Here is a 17,030-nt window from a genome sequence, read left to right as displayed (position 1 = left end):
AACCAGGGCTAAGCTAGTCAAAGAGACACCAAAAACAGAGTGCAATAAGAAAGAGTTTTGGTTATCAAAATAAGAACCTGAAAGAAGAGTCAAAGAGGTGGCTAGGCACATAGTAAAAGTTAGATTATTTCATGCTGAAAGTGCTTACAGCCAAGAAGGATGAAGAACAGGGAACTAAAAGAGCAGGAGCTTAGAGTTCAGTGAAGAGGCAAAGAGATTCACAAGAGGTACGTCTGACCAAGAGCAAAACCTGTAAAAAAAACCCTAAGGTGGGGAAACAACATCATAGGCAGAATGTGGTTTAGCCAAGAGAGGCAATTTGCCACCAGTACATAGCAAGCAAGAATACAAATTCAATGGAAAAGAAACCAGAAGAGGAGGTTCAATATTTGAAATCAAAGAGCCCTGAAGCAGATGCCCCATCAACAGATGAAGTAAGAAACAACTGTAGAACTGTCAGAGTGTATCATGACCAACTGATACACCAGAAGAGATAGGAAATGGGATCATGCCTGATGAGCAAAAAGTTCAAACATGCTGATGTTCCTGTACCAAAACAGAGTGTCATTTAGAAATGCACTCCAATGCAAAAAAGAATCAACTATGAAATTCTGGAAAAAACAAAAAGTGAGGTTCTCCATAGAAGACAATGGAATCCAAAAAAGGTTGCCACTGGTCCCATAAAATTCACTGGAGGTGGAGGAGGCACAAGTGTACATGCCTCAAAGAGACAAGTGATTCAATGAAAACCAAATTCCCCCAAAGTGAAAGAATCTCATTAGCAGGACAAGAATGAGAAGTGCAAACAACAATAACCAGAAGTTAAACTTCACATATGAAGAGGTAAACTCAACCAATATGTATGTAGAAAAAAACATCAAAATGTAATAAATACTGTGCAGGCATGAAAAAACATGTAAAAAATGACAAAGCATCTCAACTGAGCAGTCTCCAGCAGAGCAAGGGAGGTGTGAAATAAAGAAATCCTCCAAGAATAAGGCAAGCAGAAGCCAATCAACCACAAACAAATGAAAACATAGCACCAGTCAATGCATGCAAGCAAAGGCCCACAAGATTGGATGAAAGACATAATGGGTTAAAATCATAGCAAAGAGAAGATCATATAATTGGAAGAGTCAGTTCTAAAGTATAAAACATAAAAATAATCTATAAGCCTTCAAAAGCCATGGCAAAGATAGATTCTATGTTCATCACTCATTTACTTTCACAAGACAAATTAGAAGTGATGTTGTTTGAGAATTCAGTATAAAAAACAAATGCTTTTACAAAAAAAAGTGAAAAAAGAATGAAAAAAGTTTCTTTCATTAACCCTTACACAATGGTTCATGGGTCAAAGGCCATGTCATCATGTTTGTTAATTGCTTTTAAAAGTTTATCCAACTACTATTTTATAATTTATATCAGTGAGTTTTGAATCAAATTGTAGACTATAATTCAAACGGTAATTAGTTAATTTCTTAATTTAGAAAGAAATATTAAAAGGACACATTTAAATATAGATTTCAGCAAATCATGTGGTAAGTAAAATGCAGCACTTTTCAAAATTAGATATTGTGAAATTAAATTACTAATATCAGCAAGCTGGAATATAAAATCAGAAGCTCATAATTTTTTTATTTTACTGATATATGGCTTATGTACAGAATCAAATGTGCTGGCCCCTTTCAACTCTTTCCATTTTTTGAAACAGCCCCTTGTATAAATTAACTTCAATATATGACATGTGAATAACCAATTAACAGCTTAGAATGTCCCCAAAGTAGTTTTTTCAGCTATTTTAATCTATGAATAGGCTACCACCTCTTTCTAATCCAAGATATCAAAAAAGTAGGTTGTGTCTGCAGTCTACTCAAAATTTCATATTTTTTAAAATGTAGATATATTTTAGTTACTAAGCTTAATAAATTAGTGGAATTCTATGATATCAGTGTAGTTATTTATGATTTTTTGGTCATTCAACTCAATATATAAAACCTAAAAAAAATTTTGATATCCTCCAAAGACAAAATTTGAAAAGGCTTAGCAACCCATGTCCAGCAGCAACTGAAAACAAAAGTATAGCAAGAAGAGATAATTGTTTGCTTTGCTTCTTAATTTATTCTTCTATATTTTAAGAAAATTAAGTTTACTAATTTGTTTCTAAATAGAAATAATTTACATTTTATACATATATATAACAATTAAAATGTGACCGTATATTACAATATACTAGTCCACTAAAACACAGCTAAGGCAGGAAAAGCTAAAAGTCAGTTTTATATTAATGGGTATGTAATATAAATGCATGTCCACCAAGTCAATACATGTTATGTAATGTTAACTAGGCACGACTGGAAGGTCAATGTAATAAAAAATAATAAATATATATGTAAATATATAGCATTATGAGACTAAAGCTACATACTCTAAATTTTTTATATTTCTGTGTTAGGTAGTCATTCTAGCACGAAAAAATAATTATATTTCCTAATTTCTTTTATGATGGTTACAAGGTTTGTCACGTGATAGACTCTGCAGAGTACATAAAATAACAAAATATAAAGTCTTACTGAAAACAAATGTTCAAAATGTATTTAGGAGGTTTTAGAGAGTATGCAAATAATGTACGAGATTTTGGGGACAAAGAATAGTTTTTTTTAATTATAACATGAAACCACTTTGCACTCAGACTAGTAATGAAATAAACTCTATTTTTACAAACAAACCTTTAGTAAAAACATTTTATTACAAAATCTGATTTTTTGTATACACAACGCTTGTAATCTTTACTAAAAGTACACCAAATTGTGTGAAGATGCACATGCTGTATCAAAAGTTATCGTGCAAATACTTAGTGTGTGCAAATGTATAGATGAACTTGTATATTATACAAAGTCCATCAGGAAAGGGTTAAATTCAATGTAAGATAAAAAAAAAAGTCTATACTACTACTGATGAAGAAATTTAAGTTATTTTGAGTGTAAGTGCTTAATATTAAAAAAATTTCTATAGTACTACTGATGGAAAGAATAAAGTTATTTTGAGTGTAAGTGCTTAAGAAGAGTTACTGCACATGAAGGTTGTGTCACTATGATGCTCTGGTGCAGTTTACATTAAACATCTGAATATCAGGTGGGAATTAGCTGAAGGCTAAGAACATGAAAATTTTGTAGGTATACACATGATGGATTCTATGTGTAAAAGTGAACTTTTGTCTTGAAAGTATTATTTTAGCTCCTTTTTGCTTTGATTTATTTTTAATTTTACCATCTAAACTTTGTAAATGACTACCAAACTTGTCCCTTAACTAAATTTGCTTATAACAAAAGTGAAAAAATATATGGGAAACTAATGTTCTAAGTTTTTAGCAATACAATTACACAAACTTAACTTTACAATCCATATATTTTACAAGTGAATAAAAAAATATTTCTTCAAATCTTTTTAATCAGGAAGAAAAATAAGGAAATAAAGAAAGTCCCATCTTTTGAAAAAACACTAAAGTGGAATATTCTTTGTGATAATGTAATTGGTTTTAATGGTGTTTTTTTTATTTTCACAACCATTATTTGAATACCTCTATCTTGGCTCTTTCATCAGTAAGTTTGAATATGGTTGTCTCTTGCTTCCTGATGACCTCATTTAAGATGTGTTCTTTCAGAGCCAATTCATCTCGAGCCTCCTGAAGATATCTTGACAATTCTTCAATTTGCTTCTTGTGTTCGAGTTCAGCAGAATATACCTAAAGAAACCAAAGGAACAGAGATAAAGCAAGTAATTTCAGTTGGATTGCTCCAGTCTTCCCAGGTCCATGATGCATTATTTTCAAGTTTACAGCATGCCCTGCTACCTTAACATATATCTGAACATAAAAAAACACAAAAATTAAAATAATAACACATGTAAGTTTCTAATATGCACAGACTGCAGCACACACAAAACTTATCTAGCCAAAGTACCACTATCTCAAAAGCACTATTAGTTTTTTTCAATATTCCATAATAGGTAATGCATTTCAATGTGGTTGCCCTAACTTTTGTCAGTAATAACTAGCACAGTATAGTGAACAAAAAGCTAGATATTCATTGCAAAAAAATGTGTTTCACATTACATTTCATTAGGAGGTTTAGAGGTAATATGAAAAATGTTAAACATTTTAATTACGTCAAGAAAACAAATGCTGTGTTTCCTATTACATGCTGAAAAAAAAAAACAGTAGGTAGGTAGGAATTTCTTTTTATTTACACTTCTTTTATGTTTCAATAATAGAGTAGGCAAGCAGAATATTAGGCTGACCAGATTTGGTCACAGTATTATTTGTTTTGTAAAAGTCATTTCTGAAGGAATTGTGGGTATTTTTCAAAGACAGAAAATATTTTAGCTGCTATAATAAAATGTTTAACACTGCCTGAATGGAAGCTCAGCTATAATTAGCTGAGAGTGTTGACTTGCCATACCAACTAATGAATCAGAGATGTGGTTTCTTATTGCTTTCACCTTGCACAATATGGTAGCAGATAGATGTAATGAAAATAAAAATAATTAATTGAAGGGCATTTTTCATTATGGTCGATCTGGAGACAAATTTGTTTGTTTTGAGAAGTGTTGAAAAAACATCAGTTAGCCATTTTTACTTAGGGTCTGTCTGGTAATTGGAAACAAAGCTTTTTTTGGTTCTTCACCTTATTAAGAAATCTTTGAATCACTGTTCCTTTCATAATAGGCAGCAGCTCTTTATGATTACAGTTTTAAAAACTAAAATACTTAAGGAAAAATAACATAAATCACCATTTGGTTTTTGGTGCAAAGAGAGAACTTTTCTGAAGTACTCAAATTGATCATGAACTTCTTTAGTACGAGGCCAACTTTTAAAAATATTCTAAAGTAATAATCATAATTATTTTATTTTATCTACATCCAGCTGATCATAATGAAGGAGGGACACTAAATTAAATTTACATATAATCTCTGAGAGACAATAATCTCACTGTCACAACAACTGTCCAAATAATGTTATAATATTATGTTCATTATAGTTGCCCAATTAATTCTATTTTGTTCTTGTATTAACCTCATCTTTCCTAATTCTATCACAACAAAAATCATAAAGTGAACGACTGTAATATGAGTTTGCAAAACGAAGTTGGAAATTTCAATTTAATAATTTATTGTAATAATATTTAATCCTTCAGGATATTGTTTGTTTGTTGAAGTTCATGCAATATCACTTGAGGGCTATCTGCATTAGCTGTCCCTAATTTAAAAGTGATAAGCTAGAGAGAAGGCACCTAACAAACACATGCTAATGCTAACTCTTAGGGTTACTCTTCTACCATCAAAAAGTGGGATAGACAATCACATTATAATGCTGTCATGGTTTAAACAGAGAGCATTTTTGGTGCAGACTTATTTGAGTGCCCTAACCACAATTCATGCAAGGACTTTATAAGGTTATTACTGCATTTTATATATAATTTATACCACAAATACTTGTCCTTAGTCTTTTTTTTTTTATTATTGTTCACCATAACAATACATACACACTGTCATGTATATAGTTCTACCAGAGACATTACTTTAGTCTACAGTCTCTTGATAAGCATATAATTCATGTTTACAAAGTAATTTTTTGTTTCCTGGACAGAAAAGAAAATGTTATCTTTATTTCTATAATTTTTTTTATCTTTTTACTAAGCTTAACATAATTTATGGATCATTCCTTTGCAAGTGCTCGCCCTAAATATATTCATGCAAAAGTCAGACAAGAGTGAACGTAATTGTGAATAGACAGATCCTCAGAGCTTCTTTTAAATAATTTCAAGTTTGTTTTTTGTTGTTGTTGAAATATGCTAAGTTATAATACACACACACACACACAAGCAATTTCAGACATAACAGTTCAATATAGGAATATTCATACCTGTTTTGACTCTTAGGCCTAATGAAGTAATTAGTTACTTAAAAAAAATGAATTCAGTTGTTTACACTCCTCACTAAAACTACAGATTTATCAAGGTTGTAAGTAATACCAGTATTCAATCAATAGAGTATAAAAGTAGGAGTTATTATTAACTGAATCTGACATTATTTCTAATTTTTTTAGAAAAGAAACTCTATCATATACAATTAGAATCTAAACACTGTAGCTAAATTAAAGGCAAGTAATTGGAATCTAGGTGAGAAAGCACACACTGATAAATGAAGTTATACAATGAAAACTGTTACCCTATATACCAACAAGTGTGTCAAAGAATTTTTTATTCTAATAATAAAGGATATTAAATATGGTCTTTTAACAGCATTATACAATATTTCAAATTTAATTAATGTTTTCACTAATGATCCAGTTAATTCATGACATATGTCAGCTGTCATTGAATACAATATACATTATATACGGAGAGATTAATTGCTAATATACACTAATCACATTTAGCATAAAAACTAAAATATAAAAAAATGTATTTTAAGGAGCTGTTAAAATAAGGTATAACAAAAATGATTACAATAGCAAGTATGTGGTTAGGGAAGTTTTAAACATTCCTACCTGTTGATGAAGTTTTTCATTTTCTTCTATTCTGCTTTGAAGTTCTACATCTAAAACAGTAGGAGTACCTCCAGGAAAAGTTGGCTTCTAAAACAATATTTACAAATATTACCAGTTAAATAATGTACCACTTATGGGGTGGGGATCCTTTAAGAAATAATCCATTGTTTTAAGTAACAACCTACAATATTACTTTAAAATATTTACTGGTATATAAGATCATAATAATTCTTACACCCAACAACATAAATCAAAACTATGTTTTAGTTTTGTCTGATTGAGAGAACTTCACACTTTATAATTTTATTGTATTAAAAATGGTTGTTTGTGATGATTGTGTTGAAAAATAAACATCACCACAGGTGATGTTAAACACATAATAAGATGGTGTCTAAAGGTTATTCACTGAACAGAAAACTTTAGCTGTTCCTGCTATAGTTTCTACCTACTTTAATTTCAAACTAGTTCCATCCCAATTTTGGTAACAGCCATGTTTTTTTTTTCATTTCTTCACCATCAGCCATTTGAAATTTTAGATGACCATGCTTTATTAATGTTCTCAATATTAAAATGTAAAAAGAGTGGCCACCAATAATAATACAGACAAATAATGACTCAAAACTCATACTATTCTATAGAGAAATCATGTCTAAAGGCTGATATATTAATATTTTTCTTCAATTTTAAACTTAATAAACATAGTTCAAAAAAATGTTATTTTTGTCAACCTTATAATATGCTAAATTATTATTATTAATATTTTATTAGGTCTTGAACATCCCTACTACTAACCTTTGCTAAGGTAAATAATTCATGACACTGTTTAAGCTAAAGGAGCTGTCATTCAGAAGCATCTTACAGTTTTATAAATAAAACAATAAACAAGCTTCACATTCATGTTGAGGATTTTTTTTATTTATAACCAGCTGATACTGTGAACAATATTTTTAGTCATTTAAAAAGTTGAAGTATTTTCTATTGTTTTAGTCACAGTACAGAACACTAACACAATGTTATTCAATAAGAAACTTTTATATGAAACAGTTCTTCCTACATCAAGGCCACACTGAAGCTCTGTCCACCACTACTGAAAGAAAGTTTGTCTTCTGAAATTATAAGTTTCCTTTAACTGTTTGTAAATAAAATGAAAATACTAAAATTAACCATAAATATATCAATTGAAAGTACAAATGTTATAAATACTAATGGCTTTATGAGCACAACTTAAGTATGGAAAACAACACAAATTAACAAAAATATAAAGTTGATTTCCTGACTAATTTCAATGTATACATCATTTTAAAAGATATACAGTATACTGTAGAACAGGGGTCACCAAACTACGGCCTGCGAGCTGGATACACCACACAATGTCATTTAGTCTGGCCCGCCAGCAGCTAGCCGCTTGAAAATAAAAGGTGGCATTTCATTAAATGTCCGACTGTTATAACAAAATAAATCACACCAATGGTCGCTTTAAGCTGGCAAACACAAGACGTTATAAAAAGAAACAAGGCTGTCAAGCGCATTTTTAACCAATAAGAAAATTCTTCTTTTGTCTTTACTGCCTGTTTAATCATATCGAGGCATATATCTTTGAAAGCATTTCAAAAACAAGTACATACTTAACCCTCATCCTATCGACTCGTCTTGTAAATTCAGAAGCCTAGGGTTACTGCTTCAGCAAGCTCATTTCTCTTAGTAGTCGGGTTATGCGCTTTTCGTAACTCGTAAGTGTCGTGGCAAACGTATATTTCAATATATTTTGTTTGTGTGTTCTTGGACCAGTACATTACTTTTCTCACAGTGTTCTGTGTTTTTCATTTTCAGATCCTGTTTTTTTTCACCCATCGTTATGGCTGCTTTTAAAAGAAGAAAGGTGGACTCTGTGTGTCATGCTTTCAATGAAGAATGGGGAGAAAAGTACTTCTTTGTGGAAATAAAAAACCAGAAAGCTACTTGTGTGAGATGCACCGAAAGTGTTGCGTTTTGAAAGAGTACAGTATTCGGCATCACTATGAAACAAAATATCTATCAACATATTTGAAATTTTCATGAAAGTTCCATTCTGAGAAATTTGAATCCATGAAACGTGTTTTTAAATCTCAAAAGAATCTCTTCATGAGAAAGTTTGCTGAAAATGAATCTGTCACTCATCAAGTTACAAAATAGTGCATAGGATGGCAGAGCGAGGAAAACCTTTTACTGACGGCAACTTCATCAAAGAATGTATTATGGAAGAGCAAATGAGCTATGTCCTGGAAAAGACAATTTCTTTGAAAGTATCAGCCTTTCAGCAACTTCAGTTGTATGGAGAGCAGAAGAACTTGGAGAGAACATTGCATTACAGATACACCAAAAAGCTAGAAACTACCTATGGTATTCTCTGGCACTGGATGAGTCTACTGATCTCTCAAATATGTCACAACTTTTTGTGTTCATTCGTGGAGTTAATTTGGACTTTCAGATCATGAAAGAGTTGGCATCAGTTTGTAGCATGCATGAAAGAACAACTGGAGAAAACATTTTCATGGAAATGTATAAAACTTTGCAAGACTATAACCTTCAGTGGAATCAGTTTAGAGGGGTAACAGATGATGGAGGAAAAAACATGGCTGAAGTAAAGAAGGGTCTGGTGGGGCTGATCAGGAAACAGTTGGAAGATTAACTCTCAAGTGCTCACTGCATCATACATTAGCAAGCAGTCTGTGGAAAAGACTTAGATATTTCTTGCATACTGAAACCAGTCATTTCTGCAGTGAACTTCATTCGGGGTCATGTACTTAATCATCGCCAGTTCAAGGCATTTCTTGAAGAAATTGATTTGGATTTCTGTGACTTGCCTTATCACACAGTGGTAAGGTGGCTCAGCTGAGGTAAAGTCTTGTCTCGTTTTTATAAGCTGAGAAAAGAAATAGATATATTTCTTATCGAGAAATACAGAGCCAATGCACTTCTGTCGGATCCAACCTGGTTTTCAAAGTTGTCATTTTTGGTTGGCATCACATCCCACATGAATGAATTGAACTTTAAACTTCAGGGGAAGAATAACCTTGTCTGTGATCTCTATAGAATCATTAAAGGATTTTGGAGAAAGCTGTCATTGTTTGAAGCATATTTGGAAGGAGGAAACCTCTCTCATTTTCAGTGTTTCAATGAGTTTCATGCTGGAATCACAGAAGATGTCAACCTGGAGTTTCAGAAAAAAATTATTGGTGATTTAAATAAGCATTTTTAGAGAGATTTTTGGATCTCGACAGAATCGAAAGTGACATTCTCCTTTTTCAGAATCCTTTTGATTGTGTCATTGATGACGTGCCAGTGGAACTTCAGCTGGAGGTCATCAATTTGCAAAGAAATGACTTGTTGAAAGCAAAACACAGAGAGGGGCAACTTATTGAATTTTACAGTTGCATACCTGAAGGTGATTTTCCAAAGCTGAAGCAATTAGCATCTGGTATGGCATCAGTGTTCAGAACAACTTACGTCTGTGAACAAGCATTTTCAAAAATGAAGTATGTGAAGTTAGTACATTGATCAAGTGTGACTGATGAGCATTTGAAAGCAATTCTAATGATTGGATGCAGCAATTCAAAACCAAACATTGAAGATGTTCATCGATCAAGGTTGCCTGATGAACATTTGAAAGCAATTCTAATGATTGGATGCAGCAATTCAAAACCAAACACTGAAGATATTTTGAAAGCCAAACACCAATTTCATAAATCTCACTAACTTTTTTGCAGCTTAGTGAAATTCAGATATGTACTCACTGTGTGCGATGTGGCAATTGTTTTTGCTAATGTCACCTTCTTTGATAACCTTTTGGTAAATAAAAATGTTGGTTGTATTTCTTTTTGTTTTTTTATTATATGTGTGTATTGCATGCTACTTCCACATGGCTAATGTGACATCCTAAACTTAGTGTTAAGTCTTCTACAGAGAGCTTTTATTCTAGCTTATGAGTATTGAACATAATGATCATGTGGCCCACACTTCTCATTTTCCAAGTAATCTGGCCCCCTGTGAAAAAAGTTTGGCAATCCCTGCTATAGAACACTGACACTAATCAGGGAAATTAACTTTACACAATTAGTATTTACTAAGCTGTTGCATAAAATACTGCATAATTTAATTATGCTTTCAAAGATAATTACAGTATTTCTAACATTCTTTTGTTAAGTAGAATGAGCTATTTTATATCATCAGAATAAAACTACTTGTACGTATGTGATCACACACAAAATTTTCTCAGACCTCTCAACATATGTATTGTACCTGACACAGGACTAATATGATTCCTAAACCTTACTGACTTTGTAGAGCCATTTACTGCCATCTTCTACTCCTTTCTACTGAACCTAGCAGCTGATTATGCCAGATAAGAGTACAAAAATTATCTACAAACCAATGACATTGGTGATACAGTATTTACTGCTCCATTGAAAATAAAATGAAAAAAGCAAACTGAGAAAGTCCCACCTGTTCTCTAAATTTGTAGAAGATTCTCAAGCACAAGAATCAACAGTGTACGATGTGTGTATGTACAATATCAGTATTGTTGCTTTAGCTGAAATTTCTAGAAAATCTCTTCTCAAGCTTATAAAAGGTAACCAATGCAACATGCAGAGAGACAGTTTAATAATATTGTTAGTTTGCTACAGTCAGTATACTGAAAACCTTGGAAGTTATAATTGTCATAAACACTTGTTAATAGGAAAACTACAGATATTTGACCAGAAATGTTTACATATTTTAAACATTACAAACTGTTTAACTTCAGAGAATTGATTTTAGATGTTAGTATTTCTGTGAGAACATTAGATATTTTCATTGGTGAAAAACTTGTACGTGTCCAGCGAGGAAACAAGCTAGCTTCCCATCAAGAGAAGCGTACCTGTTTATCAACATAGAATTAATTTGCTCTCTGTGAACCATCAATAAAAAATTCAGCTCAAGATTGGATGAAGATATTGTTTGTACATGTGTAAAACTTTTGTATAAAAGTCATTATTTGTAGTAAGTAGTAATTAAAACACATGTGTTGAGAAAGAAAACTGTGTGTATCAATCTTGTTGTCAAACATCAGAAATTTGATATACATTGACATTCCATTAAGTTAACATTTCTGACTATTTCAAATTGTACTCCATAACTAATCAGAGACTCATCTCAGATAAATTATAATATGCAACAAACAGACCTATACACACTGTTTATATCATCAAATTACATGTATTTATATTTCACTATATAGACTTCCTTCTTTCATTAATTTTGTTTCATCTTTACACTTTCACATAACTGTACAGTTTGTCTCGTCCCATTGTTAAGGATGCCATAGTGATTCAGTGATAGAATACAGAAAATTCAACTTTTCAATATAGCTCACAGTAAGTCAATCACTTAAAATGAAGAAAGCATCTTTTCACTTTAACTTGCATTTGAAATGTCTTAGGATGAGATATACAAACATTATGTTACTTGAAAATAACCACCATATCAAACATATAGGACATACAAATTGTAGTATAACCAAAAGAACACATTTCCCAAGCTAGTTTCTTTCAGTGAAAACTAGATATGGAAACAATCTTACCTTCTGTTTTGGCTTTTCTACTTTTACATCAAGATCTTTCTGTAACACAGCAACACGCTTAGTTAATTGCAAGTTTCGGAAATTTAAACATTCTATTTCTTGCTCCAGCTTACGAATAGCCTGTTCTTTGGCTTTCAACTGCTCCTGTTATTAAAAAGTAAATAACTGATGTTTCTTTTTCTTACATGTATGAATAAATTTATTACCCATAAAAAATAAACTAATTTTTAAGTCAAAATCGACCCTCAGGTATAAGACAAGCTGTTTACTCACATCTACAAGCTCTTAGCCTCTTATGTTAATTATGTTGTTCAAGACGTCCATGCCAATAGAAAACTTGTGTATAAATTTGTTCTTGTTTTATGAGCTATGAGTCTACATATATATATATATATAACTGGCTTATTTTTAAAAGCTTAGAATCAGTTCTAGAGGTAATTCTTTATTTTCTTATATTTAATGATACATTTTTGTTTTTGATTGCACATAGCCTGTAAATATTAAGCATTGTTTTTTGTTTTCTTATCAATAATGTTTCCATTTTTGCTATTAAAAAAAAGAGAGAGAGAAATTAATCAAAGTCAATTTTATGGGATTAATGGAAGAACAAACATCTTTATGAGAATTTGTATTTTCTGACTGGGGGTTAAGATTCTTCACATAATTTAGAAGAATTATACAAAATATGCCTCATACAATTTATTATTTTTTGTATATAATGATATATAAAAATGTGTATTCTATGCTTAGGTTTAAAAATCTTAAACTAGTTGTAGTTTAATAGATGAATAGATTATGATCAGAGCTGTGTGATTAGGGGAATTGCTAATCCCTTATTGGGTCATCAAGTGATAACATGTAACTAATCAATTATTCTTACATGAAACTTACATAGTCAAATTAATAAAAAGTACTGTAGTAATCAAAAACATTAACTTCAGTTAACTGATTATTTTCATGAGTCGTTACACTAATCAACTGACCTGAACAACCTTGAATTTATTGAAAATAAATCATACCTGCAACATTTTGGTTGCATGGGTAGTGAGAATAATAATAAACAGCAATAATTAGAAACAGTTATTTTGATTAGTTTGCTATTTTACATAACACTAATCACTGTAATCAATGTCCACTGGTATTCAATTTCATCAATTAATCAAATCAATTACTCAGCTCTACTTATAATAATAATGTATATAATAATAATTTGCTATGTGTCCCAGAAGATGTAAGTTCATAGATGTAAACTTATCACAATAATTTTATTGACAAAAAATGGGGCTCATAAGTCTACAAGAATTACTTCCGCACTTACTCAGGAAGATTTTTTTCACAAAGATTAAGAAGTCTCTTAAAATTTTCAATTTTAGGTAAATTCACATTGAAGTTCAACAAAAGCAATAACCAGGTTTCTTTTTTTTTGATAAGCAATAAAGAAGTAGAATATGCCTTAATGAAATTTTAATGATACTGTAAAACTGAAAAGAACTAGTTTATGCTAAATCATATAACCACCAGTCAAAAAATATTTATATAAAACTATAAATAATGTATTTTAATGTAGTGTTACACAATTACATTGTATACAATTATCATTGAAATGTAACATACACAAAAAATCTAACTCACTAAAATAATGCACACAATTAGCTCAGTAATTAAACAACTCTTCTAAAAGTTGCATACCAGAAGTATGAAAAAAAAAATGCAGTTGTAACACAAGGTTACAATAAATGTTTTGTTAACAATGTGCACCATAAATTACTGAAACATCCAAATATGTAAACAGAATTAGATTGGGTTTGTTTCTGACAAATGTTGCATATTTAAGAATTTATTGCTTCCCTTACATATTCTAAATACTGGAAAAGCTTACAGTACAAATCTAAACAAAGAAAAGTAGAGCTTCTTAGTACATTTTAAAAAAGTTATATCATTTAGTAAACAGATTATAACAGTTACGCAGAAAAATTGGACTATAAATGAACAAGCTGCTTAACTTCACAAGAGTTAAAAGTGCATTAAATGCAAGATATTTCCTCAACTATGGCAGTAAAAGTACACAGCATTACTTGCCATACCTTCACTTCCAAATTTTTTGTTTGCTCTTCACCAACTGCCTTCTTCAGTACAGTAGCTTGAGCTTTGAGCTAAAAAGAAAAAAAAGTAATTTCAATGTTTCATAATATTCTGTTAATTCTTAACATTATTTATGTTAATGCAAAAATATTTTATTTACTTAACTCATTAAACTATGGTATCTGTAAAATACAACCATTGAAATTCAATGAAAACAACTGGTTTATTTTCATAGCTTTAGCTACATTTACTTATTATTACCAGCTGATTTTATTTGCTTAAGACGAACCAACTTAATAAATAAATTTCTTCACTACAAGTGCCTTTTAAATAACTCCACATGGTAATCGTATCTCGCTTTGCAAGACTCCAATACAAAAAATGGCTTATGATCATCCAAGCCTAATTAACAACAAGTAACTGACTTATTTTTTCTTATTATATACACTTACATGTATTGTTTTTATACTATTACTATTTTTATATGTATAACTATACAGTAACTACTAATTAGTTTCTCATCCCACATTTCAGCTGCTAATATACTGTCATCTTCAGGGAAATCCTGACAAGTTAGCCACAGGTCTTATTGATATAAAGCTGGAGAATACCCCAAAATAACTCTAATCAAGTGATTATTGGAACATTTTCAACACAGGGTATCCTAGTTTTGCCAATTTCTTACCTAGGGTGACCAAGTGTGTTTGTTATCACCTTAGGTGTTTGTAGAAGGCAAATATCTTTCTTTTTCTCATATGTAGTTCATATCTATTAGTTTACTATTAATGCATTTTGTTATTCAGTCATCTCCTCTGGCACAATGGTCTTTTTGCAGACAGATCGGTATTACTAAGTCTTGTATGTCCATTATGTTCTTGAATTTTAAATTTTCTCGGTCTCTCTTTTTTTCACTGTATTTGAACCTACACAAACAAGGAGTGTTGAAAATGGTGTTTTTCTTCTCTTTTGTGGTGTGTACTAACTGTGATCTCATTGTGTTGTAGGTTCTGTATATTCTATTAATTAATGCTGTTTTCATATCCTTTGTATGTTTTCAGAGAGATTTCTGACATACAAGAATATGGCTGCATGTATGTAATTCATTTATTTTTGTATTTATCTTTATAGTGTTTCAGGTATCCATTGTTAAGAATTTGTGCTTTCTTCTTAGGATCATCAGTATTAAAATTCTTATTAATTCTAGAACTGGGAAAGGCCTGGATAATTAGTAGAATTTTATAATTATTTAACAGTCAAACTCATTAATCAATTAAATTCAACTAATCTTTATTATTCTTAAATGAGAATAGCCTTCTTGCTTCCACCTTGTTTTTAAACTGCCCTTTGATTAATATGATAGACATCTTCAGGTACAATAATTTAGTATTAAGCTATTTTTTAAATCTAAACTGTTGTACATGAAACTTGAAGTAGAAAATCTGTAACAAGCTGAAGATACAAATAATAAAATTTTTTGGGTTTCTCTCTACACATTGCAACATGAATACTCTATGAAAACTAAATAAGCTAATTCTTCATTAAAAATAACCGTCTTTAGATTTCAAGAGATAAACTAGTAAATATTCTTGTCACAGTATATGAGGTTATATATAACTCAGTGAAAATATATTGATTCTAATATTAGCAAAATAAACATAGTACAAATTACTACAAAATGAAAAGTTGGTTCAGGTGAAACTTTATAAACAACACATTAATATGATTAACAAGTATACATTTCACAGTCCAGACTAGAACAAGATGCAGAAACACACAAGGGTGGTGAGTAATTAACAAACTAAAAGTTACTATACTGAGCAGTATTTAAATGGTGCATATGATGGCCAAACTTGTTTTCTCAATTTCAGTTTTCTACCTAATTAGGCCTAGTCATGATTAAACAGGAGTCCTACTCATTTAAGTAGGTTAACAACTTAACTGATGTTACATATGGTTCGACTGTAATTAGTTCTTGTCTAGTTAAATGAGAAAATTATTCAGCAATCAATTTTTTTTTTGCCTGAATAAAAATTTGCCATAACTTTTTTATTAAAGCAATCTTACCCAGTGTAATACTAGTTATATTTATAGCTTTTAATAAGTAAAAAATATATTATGTTGAAGCTACACTACCTTCAGTTCAACAAGATTAATACAAGCAAGTCTCTAAGTGTATAGTTTTGTAACCAACAAACATTTGTGAGTGGTGTGTAAGAACACTACATGCATACCGTTACTTGCAACTGTACTGATAGAAGGAGTTATAGTCATTCATGGCCAATTCGATTATTTGGGTTTAAACAATTAACCACTAAGTTTGTGGTAGTTACTGCCCATATACTGCCTTCCCTCTGCTTAGTGTTAAAAATTATGGATGTAAAAAGATAGCTCTAGTAGCTTTGCCATAATTCAAAAACAAAGAATTATCTCCATGGCTAAAAGATTGAATCTGGTTGGTGACAATGGGAATCAAACCCAAAACCTTTGAATTATGAACCAACCACCTTAATCACAAAGCCAAGAAGACTTGAAACTGAACAAACTTGAAGTTCTAAAAATTAATGAGAAATCATAGCAGAAAGATTTCATTTACTTAGACAGTTGGAATAACCAAAAACAGTAATAACTGGAAATTCTAATTCATTAACCCTTTAACTCTGGGCTCAATATAATATACACAAGTTCTTCTACATGTTTGCACATGTTAAGTATTTGCACTATAACTTTTGATACAGCATGTGTATCTTCACAAAACTTGGTATAGTTTTAATAATGATTACAAGTATTTTGTATACAAAAGTC

At 30.9% G+C, this 17,030-nt stretch overlaps 1 protein-coding gene across 1 annotated transcript in view; it reads right to left on the bottom strand.

Annotated features, from left to right (window-relative positions):
- LOC143252369 (protein phosphatase 1 regulatory subunit 21) overlaps window positions 1-17,030 on the bottom strand; it is a 54,549-nt gene that overhangs the window by 25,553 nt on the left and 11,966 nt on the right. The window contains exons 3-6 of the mRNA XM_076504372.1: window positions 14,231-14,299; window positions 12,147-12,290; window positions 6,548-6,634; window positions 3,578-3,742 (exon numbers count right to left, since the gene is read on the bottom strand). Of these exons, the coding sequence (XP_076360487.1) occupies window positions 3,578-3,742; window positions 6,548-6,634; window positions 12,147-12,290; window positions 14,231-14,299 (465 nt within the window). The remainder of the gene's footprint in view (window positions 1-3,577; window positions 3,743-6,547; window positions 6,635-12,146; window positions 12,291-14,230; window positions 14,300-17,030) is intronic.

This window comes from Tachypleus tridentatus, chromosome 6 (genome assembly GCF_004210375.1).
Source record: "Tachypleus tridentatus isolate NWPU-2018 chromosome 6, ASM421037v1, whole genome shotgun sequence".
Taxonomy (NCBI): Eukaryota; Metazoa; Arthropoda; class Merostomata; order Xiphosura; family Limulidae; genus Tachypleus; species Tachypleus tridentatus.
This window is presented reverse-complemented; position numbering and strand designations above follow the sequence as displayed.